General features: G+C 32.9%; 1 protein-coding gene across 24 annotated transcripts in view; it reads left to right on the plus strand.

The window, feature by feature from the left end:
* ADGRL3 (adhesion G protein-coupled receptor L3) overlaps positions 1-24,450 on the plus strand; it is a 941,652-nt gene extending 917,202 nt beyond the window's left edge. For 21 of the 24 annotated variants that reach the window (XM_060417626.1, XM_060417634.1, XM_060417623.1 and 18 more), the window contains one exon: positions 16,398-24,450. In XM_060417626.1, the coding sequence (XP_060273609.1) occupies positions 16,398-17,197 (800 nt within the window). In that variant the 3' untranslated portion in view covers positions 17,198-24,450. Of the gene's footprint in view, positions 1-9,827; positions 9,957-14,444; positions 14,497-16,397 lie in introns of all 24 variants that reach the window. The other 3 variants (XM_060417638.1, XM_060417640.1, XM_042251456.2) reach the window with 2 other exon arrangements.
* Positions 24,451-24,784: the final 334 nt, after the last annotated feature.

Here is a 24,784-nt window from a genome sequence, read left to right on the forward strand (position 1 = left end):
TTTACATATTAAAATAGAGGCAACACCTCTGCATTCAGAATATTCCATTTTATACTGAACTAACAATAATCCAGTCTTTACTCTGGAGACAACATGTCATTGAAATCCATATTAATAGATTTCCAGTGAATGAATTAGCTATTAAAAGAAACTGAAGTATCTCTCAACCATTTGAAAGAAATTTAATAGGCAGGTTGATTAAAATTTAATAGCAAACTTGTTGGCTATTAAAAGTGCATAGTGTGATAAATCAAGATGTCAGCTCTTCAATTTATGACTTCGGGAAAAAGTGATGAACGAACTTTTGAGTTTCAATAAAACATCTCTTCTTTGACACTTTGTAATTTAATTAATTGTTTGAATAAAAACAGTGAAAAAATATAAAAATATGGTTTCTATGTCTTCAAAATTTGTATCACTGTAAGGACACCATGCAGATTATTTTACTTTTATCATTATAAAAATCTTGGTCTTAATATGTCTGTCTCTACTTTATAAAATAGCCCTTTAAAATTGATTTAATCATTGCTTACACTGTCTTTCAGTAGACTGCATTTGTGTACTGATATTGTTTTATTACACAAAAAAGCAGAAAAGTAGAAAACAAAATATTTCAAATAGAAACTGCCTATTGAATCAGTTCTCCATAATTCTAGAAGTCACTTTTATCTACTTTTATTTTTATTTGTTATGTAAATTAATATGTGAATATGAAAAATTAACTGAATTTACAGAAAAGCATATGATGAAAAAGTAATACACTACTATAAGGTTCCTAATAAAATTTCATTGAAACATATTTTTGAAGAAGATGCTAAAATATGTTTGAAAGTCATTGACTTAAATATATTTAAGAAAAACTACCAGAGTAATTTTGGCCACCTGATATGAAGAGCTGACTCATTTGAAAAGACCCTGATGTTGAGAAAGACTGAACGCAGGAGGAGAAGGGGATGGCAGAGGATGAGATGGTTAGATGGCATCACCGACTCAATGGACATGAGTCTGGGTAGACTCCTGGAGTTGGTGATGGACAGGGAGGCCCAGCATGCTACGGTTCATGGGGTCGCAAAGAGTCAGACATGACTGAGTGACAGAACTGATAGCTACTGATACCGACCAGAGTCATGTGTGACCTTGAATAAATTATGAATGTCTCTGAGCCTGTGTTTCTTTACATATTGTGTGATGATGGTCAGTTCAGTTCAGTTCAGTCGCTCAATCGTGTCCGACTCTTTGCAACCCCATGAACTGCAGCACACCAGGCCTCCCTGTTCGTCACCAATTCCCGGAGTTCACCCAAACTCATGTGCATCAAGTCGGTGATACCATCCAGCCATCTCATCCTCTGTCATCCCCTTCTTCTCCTGCCCCCAATCCCTCCCAGCATCAGAGTCTTTTCCAGTGAGTCAACTCTTTGCATGAGGTGGCCAAAGTACTGGAGTTTCAGCTTCAGCATCATTCCTTCCGAGGAACACCCAGGACTGATCTCCTTTAGGATGTACTGGTTGGATCTCCTTGCAGTCCAAGGGGCTCTCAAGAGTCTTCTCCAACACCACAGTTCAAAAAAGATTTAGATAATGTTAAAATCTCATTCCATTGTAAATTCTTGGTTAAAACCTTTTTCTATTGTTACATTGCAATTGATTAGGTGATACTTATATATGTAAGGTATACTTTGGGTATGTCTGAGTCATTTCTTCCAGATTTCTTGTTTATGTTATAGGTCCCTTGCTAAAGGGACCTGTATACCACTTTTTTTTTTCCTGTATACCACTTTTCTTAAATATTTAAAAAGGAGGTAAAAGCCACAGTACTCCCATTCTTGTATAAGCACAGTTGAGCACAAAAACATACACCTATTTTGCATACAATTTTAAAGGTTTCACAACTTTGTAGAGACCATTTCCTGGTGAAAGCGTCCTTGCTTTACACTGAAATTAGTATTCTAAATTTCTATAGAAAACATATTATTGGTGAAAATATTTTTACTTATACAAAATGAAGTCTCTGCTGTGGGCCAGTATTATTATCTGAAGACAAAAGCACAAAGACATCACTCAGGCGTAAGTCTGCTTTGTGTAAAACTCTGACTTATATGCATTGGTCAATATATATAATGAAAATGACCTCATAGAAGACAAAACAAAACTATGCCAAACCAAAGGAGAGAGAACCATGAGGGAATTGAATGGAGGATGAGGTATATTAAGGAGTGAGGAATCATCTGGGTAAAGCTATTTTATTGAAATAAACCAAACATAACATTTACTATGCTGTATATTTATACATAAGAATTTGAAAATTGAGGTATATTGATATGTGATTATTAGAGAATGGTTGTATTCAATTGGTTCATTGGATCACTGTGGTCTTAAATTATGCAATTTTTCCCATTTAATATGATCAGTATGAATGTAAGTGCATTTTTTTTTAATGAAGTGTGAGGGCAAAAGAGAGTGATAGTTCTAGTTATTTTAAGAGCTTTTCAGTATAGTTTTGTTAGCCTGCTGTCAAGAAGAAACATTGTTTGAATTATGTTTCTGAATCATATAATATAGATTCAAGTGAGATCCAACTGTGATCTTGCTTCAGATCTGTTCTTTCCTTCACAATTTCAAAGCAGGTGAATCTGCCTTAAATTTTCAGTCCTCAATTACAGATATCACATTGAACTAGCCTAGGCAGTGCTGTCATTCAAGGCCTCCCAGTGTCAGAACACATATTTTAGTTTCCTAAGGAAAGAAATGTAGCAGGTTTGCAGTAAAAGACTACACATTTGAAAAGACTATACTATTATTCCATTCAAATTTCACTCATTCAAAAACTTTTATATAAACCTCAATATTTAGATTAAAAAAAAAAAACCTCTTAAAATGACTACCTTCGATTTTACACTTAGTCTTTTTCAGTAGCACAGAGTCTGACAAAAAGCTGTCAGAAAAACCTCTAAGTTTTCAGTGTGGAATATGAAAATCCTATTTTGTTTTCTATCACGCTTTTACCAAAAATAAAGATTTTGTGCTTAGTCCTCTGTTGACAGCCTTGTTGATGAGTCATGTATGTTGAAATTCAATACTAATTCCTTTCCTATGGTTTTATTAAAGAGCAACGCCTTGTTTCTGATAGCAAATAATCAAGTTTGACTAGACTGTAGTCAGGATGTAATGAGTCAAAGAATTAAAAAATAGCTATTTTTACATAGCTGCCTTAAACTGTTTTACCCTATTTAAGCTTTTTGAGTCATAGCAGTCTGTTCTGTTTTTCCCCCTCTAATTATTATCTGCAGTTAATATTTAGGTAGCATTTACTATTTACAAATAATTATATGAATATTGTATTGTCTTTAATAATTTCAGTATTTCATGGCAGGCGGTGCTGTTTTTTTTCCCCCTCTAATTATTATCTGCAGTCAATATTCAGGTAGCATTTACCATTTCCAAGTAATTATATGCATATTTATCTTTGTTTTAATAGTTTCAGTATTATGGTCATCAGTGTAGTTTTGTAAGGAAATAAATCACAGTACTTGGCGAAATAGGTGGAAAAACAGTGGAAACAGTGGCTGACTTTATTTGTTGAGCTCCAAAATCACTGCAGATGGTGATTGCAGCCATGAAACTAAAAGACGCTTACTCCTTGGAAGGAAAGTAATGACCAACCTAGACAGCATATTAGAAAGCAAAGACATTGCTTTGTCAACATAGGTCCATCTAGTCAAGGCTATGGTTTTTCCAGTAGTCATGTATGGATGTGAGAGTTGGACTACAAAAAAAGCTGAGCACTAAATAATTGATACTTTTGAACTGTGGTATTGGAGAAGACTCTTGAGAGTCCATTGGACTGCAAGGAGATCCAACCAGTCCATCCTAAAGGAGATCAGTCCTGGGTGTTCATTGGAAGGACTGATGTTGAAGCTGAAACTCCAATGTTTTGGCCACCTGATGTGAAGAGCTGACTCATTTGAAAAGACCCTGATGTTGGGAAAGATTGAAGGCAGGAGGAGAAGGGGATGACAAAGGATGAGATGGTTGGATGGCATCACCGACTCAATGGACATGAGTTTGGGTAAACTCCCGGAGTTGGTGATGGACAGGGAGGCCTGGCGTGCTTGCAGTTCATGGGGTCACAAAGAATCGGACACGACTGAGTGACTGAACTGAAATCACAGTAGGAATTATACAAATGACACTCTTAAAAAATTTACTCAAAGTATAAAACTGCTTATAATTGAAAAAAATGATTTGTTTTAGTTTTTATATTTTACAATATCATGGGTTTCACATAAATTTTTTCTTTAATTAAGGAAATATTTATTGAGCTCTTAAGGACTATACTAGACATGAGATACAGAGCAGTGGAAAAAAAAAACCTATATATTCTCTGTTTTCTGGGGTTTACATTACAGTGAAATTAGCACATGAACAGGATTTTTCCATACATAGTGTTATAACTATCTTCCTCTCCACCTCCCACCATCAATTTATTTCTATCTTCAAACTGACTAACCAGTAGGCTTAACTTTTTAGTGGCAAATTAGTGACAGATGGTTTGTAAACCCTGATCTTCATGGAAGTCTTCAGCAATTTCACAGTTATTAGAAGGGAAGTTTACAAATCAGAAGTTATTTGGAGGGAAAGGGAAAAGACAGGATGGACAGAACCTTGAAAAACAGTATCAGAATTCAAAGTGACCCAGTTAAATTGGAGAAGCAGCCAGAAGCAAACAGAAAAGACTTGGGCAAAAGAGAAATGAAATGCAATGCAACTGCAGAGAAAAGACATAGGCATAACTGTGCACGTAAAAGATGAAGGAAGATAGATTCTGTGCAGGTGTTTAGATAAAAGATTGGGCATTAGCAACAAGCAGAGTTTTTTAGTACAGCCAGTGCTATCTTTCACAAGTATAACTTAAATGCCTAAATTTGAGTGGGTACTGTGAAAGTAAAAGTGTTACTCGCTCAGTCTTTGTGACCCCAAGGACTGTAGCCCTCCAGATTCCTCTGTGCATGGGATTCTCCAGGGAAGAATACTGAAGTGGGTTGCCATTTGCTTCTCGAGGAGACCTTCACAACCTAGGGACTGAACCTGGGTCTTTCCTCATTGCAGGCAGATTCTTTACCACAGAGCCACCAGGGAAGCCCAAAGATAGGCATCACTTTCTAGGAAAATTGCACTTGTTTGGCATCACTTTCTAGGAAAATTGCACTTGTTTGGCACGCCAACAGGAAACATGGCCTTTTGAGATTACAACAGCTATGAGTGTCCATGAAAAGGTATTAACTTCTTACCCAAGATGAATCGAATGAAGCATAATTGTTGGAGTTATTCAGATATCTCCCTCAAAATTTCAAACTAGCAAACTCATAGAGCTTATCCAAAACTTTATAGTCTTTGCAAAACATTGATCACCAAAGGGCACATCCTGCTCTGTAGTTCCTATAACTGAAGCCATACTTCTTATAACTCTTCGGTTTCAGAACTAAAGTCAGTTTCAGTGACACTAATTATATTAGATTTAAGTGGTGCATGAGGTATAAAAATGAATGATAGTAAAAAAGCCAACAATGTAAATAGTGATTCTTTTTCTATCAGGAAGAAAGGTCCTTAACACCAATGATAAAGAGAAAGCTGATTTTAGTTTTAAGTTTAATTTTTTTTAAGTTTTTATCTGGCTTTAGATTCAACAGCAGGTGGATTTCCAATAATGTCACTCATTAGGGCTGTAGTTTAGTAGCTGATTCTTCCTTGCCCTCAGACTTGAAACAGCCTACCAAACTCTTGTGGTAGAGATGGATAGTGTACCATTTCAGCAACACTGTATCATAATACAGCTGTATGCCAATCCATTGCTGCTATTATTGCTGGCCTTTTCTAACTTAGCAGGAATTGATGATAAATAAGAAAACTTTAAAATTCAGTCTTCCTATATTAGTAGATTTCACTGATGAAAGTGCTTTATTTAAAGATTAGGAAACCCCTAAGAAAAACAGATCAGGAACTTTATGCTAGGAAAGCTAGAACCAGATGGGTTATCTGTACAGATTTTGATAGTTTCATTAGAATTCCATTATGGAATTCCACTTTTTGTTCTCTTATCATTAGCTCTTTTGAAAGCCAAATTCTAAACAGAAAACAAAATTTGAGTCACCTGCTTCCTGCTTATGCTTGATTCTTTCCAACTCAATTGTTTACTTGTTCTCTAGGTTATCTTTTTTAAATTGTATTGTTATTATTTATTAGTTTTTAAGTACAGGTAAATTGACATATTAGTTTTCAGTGTATGGCATAATTAACTTCTTGTATATATTATGAAATGGTCACCACGATGAATCTAGTTCACATTTGCCATTCATAATTAGTTTTCTTCTGATGGTAACTTTCAAGCAGATTATCTTTTACATAGGCATAGGAAAAAAAAGGGATATTTTCTTTCATAAGCTATGTGAAGTAAGGAAAAAAAGTGACAGGCCATCTTCCCAGCCTACTGTTTGTTTTCCTATTACTTTAAATAATGTGTAAGAATGAAGGGAAATATATAGAAATGCACATGTAAATCCCAGCGATAACGATCTTACCCTTATTTATCCTTGAGAAAATATAAAGAGTTTGAATAATTTCATATTTTTGTTTTACCCTAGTTCATTTTAAGTTCTTACACCTTTCATTTTTTATTTAAATTTTCATTTATAGTAACTTTAGAAAACAATTCCTTGTATTAGAAGACTAACCTTTTTTATTTAAGAAAAGGTTGCAATAATAAATATTACATAAATACAATATACAGGTAGTTTGTTTGGAGAAAATGTTGGGCAAATCAAATCCTGTCTCAATCAGTTTATCTTAAATTTATGCAATATCCATGTTTAAGATTAATCAATATTCAGTTTCTTATCTGAAAGACCACGATAGCCAACTCATTTTAGCTTTCCTCACTAATATACCATGTATTTAATTCATCAATGAAAAATAATATCCTGATGTACCCATTTTATAATAAGCTGAAGATCTGTCATCTCACTGTGTAAAGACATGTAAATGTATATGAAATACAAGTTTAACAAATATTCATCAAGCATATAGTAAGTGAAAAATTGTGTGCTAGTTGTTTGCAGAATGTGTAGGATGTAAACATATGGCTTATTTCCTAATATAACTGAAACCTTTCAGTTCTACAGATCAGACAAGCTTTGTCTGGCCATGAAGTTCCCCAGGCCAGAATATTGGAGTGAGTAGCGTTTCTCAGGGTATCTTCCCAACTCAGAGATCGAACCCAGATCTCCCACATTGCAGGAGGATTCTTTACTGTCTGAGTCACCAGGGAAACCCAAGACAATGTTTATTGTCCTTTAAATCAAGAGTTCACTTTCCCAATTTTGAGGTTAAAATATTTGACTGGTAATTTACTGTATAACAGTATGATTTAAAAAATTAAAACTGCCATGGAAAGTTTTCCCTTTTCACTTTTTTAACATTTCTATGAGCAACTGAATGTTGCTATTTTATGCATTCAGTATAGATTACTTTTTATTTTGAGACAGTTGTAGATTCACTTGCAGTTGTAATGAAATACTGCAGAGGTCATATACCTTTTTCCCAGTTTCCCTCAATAATATCTTGTAAAAGTATACTACAGTGTCATAGCCAGCATATTGACATTGAAACTTCCCACCAATTTTGCTCAGATTTTTTCAGTTTTACTTGTATTTAATTGTATTTGTGTGTGTGTGTGTGTGTGTGTGTATTTAGTTCCCTGTAATTCTATCATAAGAACAAGTGAGTGAGTGAGTGAGTGAGTGAAAGTCGTTCAGTTGTGTCCGACTCTTTGCGACCCCATGAGTAGGTTTGTTTATCCACCACCATAGTCAAGATACAGAGTCATTCCATCAAGGATGCCTCACGTTGCCCCTTTATGACTATGCCCACCTCCTTCCCACTTGTATTTTTCAACCCTGGAAGCCACTAATCTGTTCTGCGTTTCTATAATTTTGTCATTTCTAGAATATCATATACATATTTATGGAATCATTCAACGTAAATCTTTTGAATTTTCTCTTTTACCCAGTATAATTCTCTAGCAACTCATCCAGGTCATTATGTGTACTGATAGTTGTTCAGCTTTATTTCTGAGTAGTATTCCATGGTATGGATGTGCCACAGATCGTTTAACCACTCACCAGATGAAGGACATCTGGACACTTTCCCATTATGGACTATTAAGAATAAAGCTGCCAAGAATCTGTAGGTTTTAGTGCCAGCATGAATTTCCAGTTCTCTGGGATAAATGTCCAATAGTACAGTAGCTGGGTGGTATGGTAATTGTACATTTAGGGTTTTTTTTTAATTAATTTTTTAATTGGAGGCTAGTTACTTTATAGTATTGTACATTTAGTTTTATAAGAAAGTCTAAACTACTTTTCAGAATAGCTGTACTACTGTATACTTCCATCAGCAAAGTATGAGTGATCTCATTTCTCTTTATCCATGCCAACATTTGATGTCATCACCATTTTTAAGTGTATAGTGATATCTCATTATGGTTTTAACCTGTTCATTTTCCTAAAGCATTCTTTCTCCTTTTCTCACTATGAACTTGTTTGCCTCCTGTGTACTCTTTTCCATGACACATCTGTTTATACCTTTGGTCCCTTTTCTAATTGAATTGTTTTTGGTTTTGTTTGTTGTTGGTTGTTTTTTACTGTTGACTTTTTGGAGTTCTCCAAAGTCCCAGATATCCCAGATACTAGTCCTTTGTTGGACTGCAAACATTTGTAAATTGGCTTGCAAATATTTTCTCCTGTTCTATTTGTTATATTTTCATTTTCTAATATATATATATATTTAAATTAATATGCAGTGCTTTCACCCTATCCTTATACAGTTTGTATTTTCCTTTATCATCTAACATAAATGCATATAAATCTATGATTTTCATATATGGCCTAATTCTATTTAATAAAACTGTCTTCTAAAGTTTTTGACTTTTTGGTTAAATTGTTATGAAAGATGGGAAGTTGTAATGCATGCTGACAGTTTGGTAGAGACTAAGTACTTCTATTCATAAAGAAATGAAAGAGTTTAACTTTCTTACTTTGCTATGCCAAAACCCACCAGTTGGAAAATGGAAAATGTAATTAGATGTATAGTTGATACCATGAACTTAATATTTTACTTAAAATATTTTAGAATAATATCCTTATGATCATTTTATCAGATTTGAAAGTTCACCTAGTGCTTACTATGGTGAACTAACAAGTATGATTGCATTTTATTTTATTTCAATTTGAGTAAGTCTTCTTCATAGAATTGTAAGTAATGTCAAAATCTTCTGTTGTGTCCACAACTGCTCTCCAAATGAGTGTTTTATCATAAATGTTGCCTTTTATTATTTTCATTGGAAACAACCCAGTGGTTTCTGTGATTGAATGAATGTTTTAATTTTAGCTTTTCTTTCTGTGTTTTAAACTTTCTTTAAGCTTTTGTGTTTTGTGTTTCATTTATATGGAAGACTATATTTTGCTTTTTTAAAAAATCTTTCATTTTTAGCAAGCATGGGAATATATTCTTGCTTACACTCTGGGAAAGAGAACACCCTAAATGTGGCTTAACATTATAAATCATCTTCTTTCTTTCCCATTGACTCGGATATGTGCGTTGTTGGAAACATGTGTGCTTTAGTGGCATATATTTTTGAGTCTGACTAGCTGCCTGCCTGTAATCAGGACTATATCAACTGTTATCATTCTAAATGTTTCCTTTCTTTTTTTCAAACACATTTGCCTGATTGACCTTTTTTTTTTTCTCTGTCTTTCTATGGGGCTGCTCCAGGAGCCATGGCTAATCATCTTATAAGCAATGCTCTGCTTCGTCCGCATGGTACTAACAATCCCTATAATACATTGCTTGGGGAACCGGCGGTCTGTAACAACCCTTCTGTCAGCATGTACAACGCACAAGGTGTGCTGGAGTTTATCTTAATTTTTTCAAGTGAAAGTCCCATTTTATGTAGCTTTTATGGCCACATTCTATTTTTCTTTCCTTCCTCCCGCCTTTTCTTTCTTTTGGAAGCAGACACACAGACTCTTTTCACCTTTCACTCTTCTTGGTGCTTTTATTTTCCATTTTCCTTAGGTTTTCCTTAGTAAGAAATGGATTTTTTTCCTTCTGATAAACAAATGCTTGATTCACCAATATGTGTTTGTTCTCTGTAATGTTATAAAATGTTTTGTGGTTTGTCAGTACTTTTCTTGTTGTTGATTGATTTCCATACTAAATACCTATGTATTCACTTTGAGAAATGAGCTATTTGCCTAAGGTAAGTAAGATAAAGAAGACTTGATTCAGTAATCTTAATGCTATAAGATCAAGAAAGTAATCTTACTCTCGTCTACCATGAAGCATACTCTAGGCACAAATATCAGTACTAATGAAAGCACTTAGATCAACTTCATGGAAAACACTGAAATAAGCTGTGTAGGAAAGAACAGTGAACTGAACAGATCAAGTTCTACCCTGTCTTAATATTGCCTATATGCACTGACTCAGGAAGGTTGTGAAATGCTCTTTCTACTGTGACTGCATGTTAACAGCAAGGGTTTTGGATATGGCTCCTCTGTATATCCTCCAACTTTAAATTATATCTCAGATAAGCATAAGTCTCTTTAAAACCACTTACAATCTAAGCATTTGTATGTGACACTACCTTTTTTAAGATAAAAATATATTGAGGGCACAAGAAATTAAAAATATTCATATCATAAGTAGTAAAGTGACCACAGAAAAAATTACTCAAGTAAAAGTTTTGTAAAAGAAAAATTTTAGTCAGTGATCCAACTATTTATATTTGAAAATAACTCACTATAACAAAGAGACTTCAATAGTTCCTTCAAGCTGGACGTGATAAATGAGATATATTTTAACTTTCCTAGGCAATCTTGAGTAAAATGTCTATTATCCATTTTTGGGAATCCGTGTGTCTGTGTGTGTTTCCTTCTCAGGGGTAAAATATTACTGGCATGAATGTGAAAACTTGGTGTGAATGTTTATTCCAAAAAAAAAAGTGTGTTTGTTGCAACATGGTCTTTGGGTATCTCTCTAAAATCATCTGAGTTTCCTAGGTGACACCTTGTTAGATACAAAAGGTGATTATAAATGATTTCAAAAATTTCAAAGCCAATAATTCAGAAGTGACTTCAGGAATATAGTTAAGTTGTTTGTCAGTAGGAAAAATAATTAAGCAAACTGTTAATTGTGTCCGGTTACTTAAGATTTACACCTAAGAATCATAGACATTAAAAGAAGGGAAAGAACACACTGAATCCTCTTTGCTATACTATGGACATTCTGTCAGCCTGTGCTTAAGTATTTCCTCTAATGATGCCCTTCCTAGCTCAGGATCTTAAATATTCAATTGTTGAAATGTTCCATTTGTTACAAATATTTTTCTTTCCACCAAGCCGAAATTTGCTTCTGGCCAGGATGCTTAGCTTTGCCTTCTCGAACAAAGATGAGCAAAGCATTTTTCTGCTGTCTGTGGCATCCTTTAAATACTTGAAAGTAGTTAATCTGGCTTCTTTTAGTCACCTTTTTATTCTAGTAAAGCAGCCTTGGTGCTATCGATAGAAGAAAGTTTCTTCGTGGTTATCCCCCTTTATATCATTTACCGTTTGCCAATATCCTTATTTCATTGTAACACTCAGTGATATGTATATTACACAATGCAACAAATGTGGTTTGGCAGAACAGTTCTGCAGACTTTACAGAGGCTTGTCTGGGGCTTTTCTTTATTTTCATTAGTCTAAATGACAGATAACCGTGTCATTAGAAGCATTTTAAAGTGTGCTGACATATTAAGTTTTCAATGATACTAAATGAAGATTTACACCATATTTTCAAATTTTATCTATTCTACATTATTCACCTTACACGAAAAATTGTTGGAGATTGGTTTAAAATAAGTAATATATTTAGAACACATTTTGTTTAGCTCTTCTGACTATTCAGATATAATTTCTAGTGTCATACATAATGAAAAAGTTACAATCATTAATCTATGTTTTCCCTAATTCAGTATTTGCCTTCTTGTCTTACTTTATTACTGGCATTCTAAATTAGGAGATTTTTCTAAGGATGGAACACTATTATATAAACACTTTCAATGTGAATTTTTCATGACAAAATTTAAAATAATGCCATATAAATCCAAAGTTTTATTCCTGTCAAGCCTATTACTGAATATTGCTATTAAGATTATCAATAAATGCACAAAGGTTACTTCTCAATGGATTTGTTGTTTATGCCAGTAAATTACATTCGGCTGACTTTTCTTAAAAACAGAAGTAAATAATTTTATTATTGGTTTTCAGAATCAAAAATGGAATTGTTCAACTACTTTATGTTTTAGTATTTTTTAAGATGTTAAGAAACTATGGTAGTGCTTAAAATGATGTTTTACCACTGACCAAAAATAAAACTTGGTGACTATCATATTGCTACTAATCTTATGCTTTCAGATGAATGCACTTATATTCTTACTGGCAAGGTGAAATCTTACATGAAATATAGGTGGCTCGGTATGTACTGGAGTGGTTTGTGTTGAATTACAACTTGGTTCTGTTCTGTTGGTCCTTTAATTCTGTTATACCAATGCCATCCAAGAAAAGAAGCATTTGGATTTAAAGTATCCATTTTTGTTTTTGATACCTTTATTTAAAATATGTAAAGATATATTATATTGTTCCTGATGCATATAGACTTAGGAACAAAAATGAATAATACACTTTTGTTAGATTGGATTCAGATTCTCTTTGTGGAAATATTTAAAAATTCATGCATAGTATTTCTGGACCATTATCTTCCTATCAATATTGGATAGTTCAGTTTTTGTTAGATAAATCTTATTATAGATTAACCTGCCAACAAAATGTAATATATAGAGTAGTCATGCTTTTACAAGTTAATTTACATTTTAAGGTGACTTAATTCAAGTCTAAAACTTTAAAGAAAGACATATCTTTAGGATGGGATACATGAAGAATACATTATAGTGGTCAAGAATACAAGGTTATAGTATAAAGTATATAATTAAATATTCTGTTACAGCTTTCAAAGTCTAAGGCAGGATGTGAAGAGAAGGAGGTAGAGGAGAGTAGTGCATGAAGTCAATCAAGATTCCCTTTCTGATCCCAGTTCTGCCACTGTTAGCAGAGGGGTGTTAGATAAGGCTCAGTCTCTCTTGGCTCCAGCTTCCTCATCTTGCAAAACAGGAGCTGAACTTCAGTTACCTCTCCTGTGCTTTCCACTTCTAAAATGTTATCGTTTACAGAAGGGGCCATAATGAGCCTACAAGCAATTTACATCTGTTGCTATACTAATTTGGCTTTTTATTCAAATTCTTCTTCTTTAAAAGAAATTGTCTCTGCATTTTGAAATATTGTTGGTCTTTTGCTGAGAAGCAAATCAACTTTTAAAGTACAAAAACAGTACCTCTAAAGCAGTAGTTAAATTGTAACAAGTCTGCATCTCTTGAAATTATCTAGCCCAGTGACTTTGCTGGGTTTTATTTTGTGATGATTTAATCCTCTTATAAAGAAAATCAGCAAGAGCAGTTTTTTGACTGGATTGAAATATGAGAATTTTTAAAAATAATGTTTTTATAGTTGTTTTTAAAGTATTAACTTTTAAAATGTTTGATTGCATATGATTATGCAACAATCCAGAGGAAAACTTGATATTGATTGCTGGTATTTTTTCCCTTCACATTTTCATGATACAGAATAATGGTTGGATTTAACAGTTTTCTTTCTCCATAGTTATACAACTTTTGAATATGAGCTCCAGAAATGACAGTATTGATCAGTATTATTTACAAATGATAAAAAGTATTTGTATAGGTACAGTGGGAAAAAAATAACCTTTGTACATGAGAAGATACATAAGAAAACAAACAGAAAAACTAAGAAAAGTGTTTTTCTTTTCTCGCTATACAAACTAAAGAATTTACTTATACTCTAACTTAAAAAAACTTAAAGTGACATTCCTTAGAAGCAAATATGTCCTAACACATACACACAAATATATATGTAATATTGAATTAAAGTTGTGGAAAAAGTCATGGCTTGCCCTCAGGATTTTACTCTTTTTGGTTGATGTGATAATTTTAACTTTAAAATAGATGTGTATTTGTTTGAAATTTACAAACTGACTAAATGCTTATTACTCATTTTATTAGCATGTGTTATGGGGGTTTCTTATTTTCTAACATTTCAGTATTTTTAATTATGATAAGCCATGTAACACAGACTCATGAATTTTGGGGCAGTGGAATTATTTCCTTTGACTCTTTTTTCTGCATATCATCAATTTGCTTTTTACTCATGTTTCTTCTACTGTCGCTGTAAGCTTACTTGTTGTTTTTTCTTTCCTTTTCTCCATGCTGTCGTTTAGAGCCCTACAGAGAGACAAGTATGGGAGTAAAGCTAAACATTGCATATCAAATGTAATTTTTTTTAGTTCACTTTTATTGCATCACATATAGATGATGTAGTTATTAAAAACAGTTCATCTCACAATTTAAAAACTAAAGAACCTATAAATCAACTTATATAAATATATGTTAACAGAGATTAGACGCTTTTGTTGTCTGATTCTTTTATTGTGTCACGTAACATAGTTGTTAAGTCTCATGTAATGTTTGTGTGAGTTAAATTGTTTTTAAATTAAGCATTTATTTTTGCTAAGTAAGTCATAAACTTTTAATTTTCATTACTACATTCCATCACACAAATACATGTCATATACAATGTGTCCACCTTCTTTTAGTATGGCTGTTTTCAACCCGTACCTAATGCATTGACAACAGAAATAATAAACACGTTTCAATGCATCAGTTGCTCAACCATAACCATCAAGCATACCATAGCAGCCTCTGCAGCAGCAATCACCCATCACATATGGCCCTTTAAAAAACATTTACTTTTATTTTTTCTTAACATTGTGGATTTGTCTCAAAGATATCTTATAACATGAAAATAAATCGCTTCACCCTATGTCTGTGATGGCTGCTTTTTTAATGTACTCAGTGCATTGTTATTTTTGAAAACTGTGTTACTTGAATACAGAGTATGCATCAGAAGTCCATATAAAAATTGATATATTTGTAACACTTTATTAAATGAACTAGCTCACTTTTGGTAAACATAACTGCATCACAGATATAGAATGAATGCTATATTTTCACAAGTTAATGATGTATTGAGAAGTTTAATGGAATTCTTAAAAACAATTGTTCTATAAAGAAGTACCCTTATTTAGCAGTATTGGTTAAATGTTTGTGTTTTATTTTATTTTGTGGTTGCATTTGAAATAATTTATGTAATTATTATTGATTCTTGGATTCTTGTTCATTCAAGAAAATGCAAAAACCTTGAAGAAGCATATGGTCAGATTTATATCACTGCAGCTGTTTCTTCCCAGAATAAGATGTTTAATCTCTTTTAAACCCAAAGTTTAATATGCACACAAAGTCATCACTCATTACGAAATGGAACCTTAAATACTGACACTATGTTTTTAGGAATTAGATCCCCATGTTTTATACATTCTTTTGTAAAATTATCTAATGACCCTAACAATTACTAATGGATATATAATAGTAACCAAAGTGCTTTAAACAGAAAAAAAATTGGAAAGTAAATCAAAATATTTCTGTTTTGAAAGTTCCCATTTGCAAATTATTTTGATGTGCCATTTATTTACTTAGGCATTATTTCATAACTATATCATTCTGACAAATTTAACATAATCCTTTTGTGGTTTTTATATAGGGATTTCTCAGTTTTACAAAATTACATGCCAAATTATTAGACAGTGCTTGAATCTTCTACTTTGACTAGTATATTCAAAGTACCACACCATGAATTATGTTAATTCTATACCTATTTCAATGTTAAGACAACACATAAATTTGAAAGGTAATGAATTATTGATTGACTTTGGTGCGTATAAATTGAAAGCTGTGAATGACTACAGAAAATTTTGTGTTTTTTTCCTAAGTTATAACCAAATATGTTTCAAATAGTTTCAGGCAATGTTTGTATCGAACTTTCTAGTGTTTTGTGCAAATTTATAGTTTTAAAATTCTTTTAGAGATTTACTGTAAATACTTATTTTCTATTTATAAGATTTCTATCAGTTGTCCAAGTATATGTATATATATTTATATAGATATGTACATATAGATTTAATAGTACTTTTTATTTCTGAACATTTTATACTTAATTAAAATTGCTACCAATTTATACATACTTCATAGTCGGGTGTTTTTGCTTTTGTGTCTCTGTGTATGTGTTCTGTCGCCAGTTGGACATGAATGTCATAATGTTTTGTGATCTTTTTCAGAGGGGCTTCTGAACAATGCCAGGGATACAAGTGTCATGGATACTCTACCACTGAATGGTAACCATGGCAATAGTTACAGCATTGCCAGTGGCGAATACCTGAGCAACTGTGTGCAAATCATAGACCGTGGCTATAACCATAATGAGACCGCCCTAGAGAAAAAGATTCTGAAGGAACTCACTTCCAACTATATCCCATCTTACCTGAATAACCATGAGCGCTCCAGCGAACAGAACAGGAATCTGATGAACAAGCTGGTGAACAACCTGGGCAGTGGGAGTGAAGATGATGCCATTGTCCTGGATGACGCCACCTCCTTTAACCATGAGGAAAGTCTGGGCCTGGAATTGATTCATGAGGAATCAGATGCTCCTTTGCTGCCCCCAAGAGTCTACTCCACAGAGAACCATCAGCTACATCATTACACCAGAAGGCGGATCCCCCAAGACCACAGTGAGAGCTTTTTCCCTTTGCTAACCAACGAGCACACAGAAGATCTCCAGTCACCCCACAGGGACTCTCTCTACACCAGCATGCCAGCGCTGGCTGGTGTGCCCACTGCAGAGAGCGTTACCACCAGCACCCAGACCGAACCCCCACCGGCCAAGTGTGGTGATGCTGAAGATGTTTACTACAAAAGCATGCCAAACCTCGGCTCCAGAAACCACGTCCATCAGCTGCACACCTACTACCAGCTAGGTCGCGGTAGCAGTGATGGGTTTATAGTTCCTCCAAACAAAGATGGGACCCCTCCAGAGGGAAGTTCAAAAGGACCAGCTCATTTGGTCACTAGCCTATAGAAGATGACAGAAATTTAAGCCAACAAGACTGCTAACACCTGATAGACTGTGCTGAGTTGATATACGCAGTGGTAATAATGTGTGTACTTTTAAATCTTTATGCTGTTCTTGAACGACAAACACAAACTCTCAGACTCCTTTTTTTTTTTTTTTTAAACTGGGATTTTTAGGTCAGCCCAGGGGAGAAAGATAACTGCTGAAATTCCCCTGTGCCCTCTCCTTTCTTGCCCTTCACCCCCCACACCCAAGATGGAGACTTCATTATGTTAATGAACGAGATTTGAAGAAAATGGCACTCATTGTGGCCTTGTTGAATTATGTTGTGTTTGTTCTAACATCTCTGATGCTCTGTTACTATAATTACAAGGACCTGATTTTTTCAAAGGCCAGAACACTTGTTTGAAGTTAGTAACAATGCTGCATCTAGACTGGAGTGCTGCACAAACATAAAAGCAAAGCAAGCTGTATCACATAGTGGTTTTTAGTCACTCACAATCTGAATTCACCACCGTGGGAATAGCTGTGGTATGCAAAATCAAACAACAAAATCGATAATGAAATGGAGGAGAATTCTAGAATTATATGCTAAATGCATATTTTATGATTTGCTGTATTAACTGATGATAAACTAATGGCAGAAAAAAACTGAACAATTTCTATGTAATGTACAGATACTAGCATTGCACATGTAGTCTGCTTTCTGTTCCTCCAGAATTTGAGTCCTGTTAATGTAGTGGAAAAAAAAAGAAATTTTCTTTTTCTTTCGTGCTGGTCTTGCAAGTTTGTCTACCAGTAAGAGCAAAGTTTCCTTCCTTTCTTCTTTCCTTTCTTTCTGCATTTCTTTCTTTCCTTTCCTTTCTTTCGTTCCTTTTTTCTTTAAAATTTCACCTGGCAAAAAATAAATAAATAAATAAATGAAGCTATCACTTTATAAGAATCATTTTCTAGTAATGCAAACAAATTATTTTTTACAAAAAAATAAAATAAATAAAATTAGACTTCCTTCCCTCACTATATATCTTTATTCAGTCAGAATAATTCCAAGAGCATTTTTGCAAGTTAGAGCAGGAAGAACTTTTATGTTTACAGTGCACATCTGTTGTAATGCAAAGCATATTCGGCAAGCAGTTCATCACTAAGACAGTAGCTATGATTCTAGAAGTCAAGAGATGTCAGTAGAACTAGTGGGGCTTCTGCATGTGAAAAATGGTATCCCATAGGTGTGAGAGTGCTGAATACTCAGTCTGATCTCCAAGTGGGCACCTGCACTACCAATTTTTAAAGGAAATTCACTCAATTGTAGAAAGAATCAAAAGGTCAAGTTATTTTGAAGTGATTTAAAAAAGAAAACTCTTCTGTTTATTAACAGGAAAATTATTTATTTGACAGGATTTTAAGTAATGTAGGAATATAAGAGGTAAATTAGCAGCACATATAATTTTTTTTTAAGTTTACGATCCATTTTGTATGGTCTCAAAGTTGGATGACCTCATTACTAATACTTGTTGTAAAAGTGAAACTTGTTTGCCAACCAATAAACAACTGATTGAGATTTAGAAGATATCGTATTGATGTATGTACTATATGATTAATTATTCTTTTCATTTTTCTCACCTTTCTTTCCTTCTGTTTTCAGTATATAAATTCTGCTAATCCTCTGTGGTTCAAATGAGCCATGCTAAAGAAATCAGTCCGCCTAAGTGAATAAACTAAGCACAAAATTAGTTTTTGCAGACAAAGTATGAGAGAAAAATGAGATGGGCATTTTTATGTTGGCTGAAATAAGATGCATAACTTACTTTCAAGCAGGTTAATATATAGATTACTATGTGCTAATTTATAAGCCAGCTTCAGTCACACGGCTTATTATAAAAGTCAGCTTCAATCAGAGATTTAAAGTATTTGGAAAAGAAGGATCATATTTTTTCCTCCCTTGTATTCTTCATTTTGATGTTGAATATTTAAATTCATTCCATTGGCTAAAAATACAAGAATAATGGCAAAGAGAATACCTATTTTGTAAACATAAGACATTTTTATGCCATTTTTTTGGTTGTTTTTCTATGTATAGATAAAATGAGAGGGAAAAAGTCCTTTCAAAGAAACTTTCTAGATCTCCAATTACTGAAGAATCTTTACCAGCAGTGTGCAAGTATGGGGACCCTCCTAGGGCAAAGTTAGAATGAATTTGCCAAATTATAATTTCTAATTGTATTATATGATTTCTTGGTGATTTTTTTATTTTTTCAAAAAATTTAAACATCAGCCACCTATAAGTTAATTTCTTGAATTAAGATTAGAAAGAGTAGTTTAGAGAGTAGCCAGTAATCTATGTATACAGTTTTAATATAAAACAAAAGAAAATATTCTGTACTGGGCCAGAGTACATCATAATCTTAAATTAATAGCACCTCAAACTATCTTATGCATCATTCCTTTTAGTCACTTGACATAAATATTATTTAAGTCTACAGATTGTCTCTAAGTTACAGGAGAACCACAAGCTTTATGAGTAATTAGGTTGTCAATTACCACATATGGCAATATTAGCTCCTAAAAGATGGTTAGTCTATCTGGTACATAGAATACATTTGATAATGAAAGAATCCCTTTTAGATACGCTTAAGGTAACTTCAGAAACACGAATGTAGTCTGTGGATTTATGAGTACTTACGCTAGTTTTGCCAATCCAACAGTAATCTATATGAAAACAGCTCCATCAATAAGAAGCTAGTTTCACAGAATAATGGGGAAACTACCTCAATTCAGCTTGCTGATGATGCCAATTCTGATTTTCTGCTATTACTACCTCCCTGACCATTATTTTTTGTGTTTCATTATATGGAAATTTGAAGCTGATAATCTCCCAGCTCTACATAGTCCAAGTTGAAGGAGATCACTTGAATACATAGACTGATGTGGAAAGCCATTCAGTCCTGTTGGTAACCACCAAGCGCTTATGTCAAGATGAAAGGGTCAGATTTTTGAACTTGCATTCATCATAATTGGTGTGCTTTCAGAGAGACTTAAGATCCCAAAGACTTTCACAAGAAGAGATTATTCCCCCAGATTGAATGTGACTATAGTGAAGAGAAAATAGTGGATGAAAGAGTTAATTATGTATACATTTCAATAGAAATTTGTGTATGTCTATCATATATTCCTCTAGTCCTCTTTACACTAGCAAGGGTTGAATTCCTGAATTTGAATCTTCTATCACATGCATTTTCATGTGTGGCAATTGATAATAACTTTAAAATTTTCTTAATCATATTTGGCTGACCCTATATTTTCAGTACTTTTGTGACATTCATCACCCTCTTATTTGCATACTTTGGTGTAATTATCTGATTTTCCATCAAAAAAAATTTTCACCAAACATACTATACTGCATTGCACATTATTTGGAGAGCTGGAAGTAAAAGTTATGTCAGTGAAACAAGTTATTATTTCCAAGTAAAATAACATTTTTATAACATTTTACAATTTTGTTTCCTTTTTGAGGTCTGTTTCACATGATACTTTAATAGGACATTAGCTTACAAACCTCATGTCCAGTTGATTTAGAAAATGTTGGATTGTTGCAAAGCCCATGTTCCTAATTGATAATATTTATGGAGAAATATAAATTTTGTGAGGAGAAATAGGTGGGAATTCCAATTAAGTTTTTGAGCATCTTTTGTTTTCACTCTATTGAAATTAACAATACTAGAGTTAAATAATAAATTGTTATGCTAAAATAATCATAATGGCAAGAAATAACTGGCATGAAAAATTATCTTTGGGTTAAAAATAGTCAATATAATGTAGTAATTAAATGCAGGTGAAGGACACCCCTTTACCTCCTGTAATACAAATTTATAATGACTGAAATTAAAATGTAGTTATGATTTGTATTTTTAAGTTACCATTAGTCTAAAAATGTTGACATTATGAGGAAAGGTTTTTAAGATTTCATATTTAAAATTTTAAATATTAACTTAGTTGGTATAACAAAAGTTTTCATAATAATGGAAAAAAGCATATATTATAAATGAATTATTTAAGAACCCATAAACTTAAAGTCAGACAATATCTGCAGCTTTTTCCCTCAAACCTGTTCAAATCCATTGTAATTTGCCTGCTTTAAAAAATGACATTAAAAACTTCAAAGACTAACTTTTTGCTCGGTTGTGGAGACCAAAAGGGAGAGGAAAATATTTCTTCTAGGTTGTCTAAAGATCAACTTCAAAATTATCACCGCCTATTAATGAAAGAATAACTCATTTTTTTAGAAGTTGTCCATCAATACTGTACCAAAGTGCAACTGCTTATGGCATTTTTCAAAAAACACTGTAGAACTAGTATGTAATCAGTTCATATTTAGAGAGAGAAAACTTTAGAAAGAAAAAAAAAGAACCCAAATCCTAATTTGATTTGATTTTGAGTAACTCTGAAAATACTGACAAGAATGTCCTTTCTTCCTTAACAAATATATATTTTAGATAAAATAGCAATATATATGATCTCCCTAATGTACTATAATAATAGTATTAAGAATTAATTAGCTCATGTTTAGCAATTCCTAATTATAGCTCACTGTATAAGTAATTATTATGCATTTCTAAGTAATACTTTAAATATGTCTTATGTTAGATTTCTACACATAAATTAGTAACATGGAAGCACAAAAGTGAAGCAGCAACGTTGCAAAATAGCTTATGGAAGCATTTTTGTGCAAATGAATTCTACATGAGAGTCATCTTTGAGCTTGTGAAACAGATTTGATGGATCCCAACCATAAATTCAATTTTGTAATCAGTAGTAAAAAGGTCCATATATAATCATCTGAAGAATATTGACAAATATCTAAATTTTCATTTCTAGACTAAAATAAGTTCAAGTGTCGATAGCTTCTTCTTTACTGCTTAGGCCATAAGAGAAACTTTCCTATTTGCTAATTAACTTGATTACTTCCTTTTTGCTTTAAAAAGGAAATCAGTCAACTTTCATCTGTACACATACTTCCATATGCCATTTACTTTGCTGAGGAAATAGCTTGCTTACATTATTGCAAACTTTGTGATTTTTGCAATGAAACAGGTAGTTATGGTTTTGCATCTTCTCATTTGAAATAAAGTTATTGCCATTCCCTATTCTTAAGAAGTTAAAAGCCAGCAATTCTTTAATATCTAGGATCTTTAAGTTATTATTCAAATGTGTTGATTTCAATATTTCTGTCTCTTAATAGGACATCACACAAATCTTTCTAAACTCATATCCCCTTAGAGTATTTCAAAGGTAAATACAAACTATGATTTTTAAGAAGGCATGTGAAAGGAGAACTCTGATTTATGTGAAGAAGTCATAGAAGACTATATAAGGAAACAAACCTCTGTTGAGGTAATAAAGTGTTTTCAACCACAATATGAACAGAAGAGCAGAACCAAGTTGAATTCATGGTGAGGTAACTAGAACTAAATTAGAGATACAGAGAAAAGTTATCCAGGAAAAAATAATAAAACTACTTAGAGTGATAAAAATCTTAAACACTGTACCAAATGTTATTGATGTATTGAAAAAAATCAAATTTAGGTTTACCATATTATAATTTTTACCACAGAAAACACTAAACACTTTTAACCCTCTTTAGATATTTCTTGTTTAGTCTTGTCTCAAGGAAACATGAATATTTTATAAATGTCTCTTAAATAGAAGTATTTTTGCCTCAATTCACATTCACTCTGTAGTCTGCTTACTCTATTGTATGTCAACATAGTTAATGCTACTAGTAGCCTTGTACCTTTTAGAGCTTTATTATGAATCTTTCTAATAAACATTAAATTAACATTAATTGGAATTATGTACATTGTGCAAAACAATTCATAACCAAGCAATAATCAATCCATTATAAATATATATATATGATTAAACTGTGAGACTGAATAATACAAATAATTACAATGCTGAAAATAGCATTCTCAAGTCCTTCTCTCTCTTCAGTGATTGTAGTCAATTCATAAAATTCTGCAGACAGTTGTACACATGATGTGTTATCAAAGTACTCCATAATCCTAGTATGTCTAAAAGTTCCCAGTGCTTCTTTCATTCTAAAATGCCAAGGGAAAGAGCTTGAAAGAAGAAGAAAGTAATGCCTTCTAAGGATCTTATTTAGATAAACATTGTCATTCAGAATGAATAATTTTAAAAGGAAAATGTTCCATTTTGTGGTCTGAGGGAAAGGTTATTGAAGTTTACAGTTAGCCCAATATTGGATAATTTTAAATTTTAAAGGAGTTAAGTTTGTCTCAATGGCCCAAGAGTGCAGAATTTCACAATATATTGGCAAGGAAATAGGTTTAAAATCCATACCTAAATTGGCTTTTAAATGTTAAGAATTCCTCTGACTCTTCTAAAAGTGGAGCAGGTAAAATAGAGCCAGATTCAAAATGAAATACATTGGTTGACCTCAAGAAAATGGCAAAACAACAACAACTCTTTAGTAGTAGGTAGAGGTCTTTGGGGATGGAACTCAGGATACAGTGACTAAACAGAATGTCTTCTTACGCTGACCACTGCCTTGTCCTCTAGAACATTTTTTAATGCCTTGAATTTCAACTTGTCACCATGTCTTATGTTTTGAATGACATCATGAATCAAGATATTAGGAAAAAACATTTAAAATTGGTTTTCATGCCTCATTTGAAAATAGAGATTTCCTTTACCATCCTAAGTAATATAAGATGATACGTCTTGAAGCAGCTGTGGACAATCAGAATGTGTTCATTTATAAACAAGTCTTATTTGTATATTCTAACACTGATCTTTGCCTATGAACTACAAAGTCAAGAATTGTAGAGAAGGTCAACTTGATTTCCCTTAATGGCTTCTGTGAATATATTGGAAAATGGAAGGATAATTAGAAAAGTTTTTTCATACTGTTTTCCCACTTGCCAAGCATTAAGTCTAATTCAAAATACATCTTTTGAAAAATGATAGTTTATTTTAAAAACTAACAACTAATGAACCATTTCTCATTGATAAGAAAAATCACTTTTTTAGAAACTAGAATATAGCTATTGCAGGCTTTGGTCTCTTACATTCTCATATGTTTACACATGACATTAAAATTATCATATACACCTACCAGATTTCAATCTATTGGATTTTTTTCCCTTGTACGTTTCCAGCTTTTTTCCCCCTTAAATCTTCTGTACAATCACATGTAAAATCATAAGCTACAAACCTCAATAAAAAATATCAGTAAACAATAAGTGATGTAGTCACTGTTATTATATGGTAATAGCCAAACTTTGGTTTGGGAACAGTATTTCAACTGCAGAATAATAATTGAAACATGGACCTTTACTATCCCCACCCCTTCAATCTCCTCTGACAAGCTGAAAACAAAGCAATAAACTATTTTGTTTATGTTTTCAGAAAACTGCTGCCATCTGAGGTGTCTATGAATTGATTCGTTATTTCCAAGAAAACAGAAAATTAAATTTAGAACTTAGTGTTTGCCCTTAAAGTTTGCCAATGATGTGATATAATCAAATGCAGTCCTGTATCTGCTGCCTGATCAATTTCTTTTTCCTCCTCTCAAAC

Source organism: Ovis aries, chromosome 6 (assembly GCF_016772045.2).
Source record: "Ovis aries strain OAR_USU_Benz2616 breed Rambouillet chromosome 6, ARS-UI_Ramb_v3.0, whole genome shotgun sequence".
NCBI lineage: Eukaryota > Metazoa > Chordata > Mammalia > Artiodactyla > Bovidae > Ovis > Ovis aries.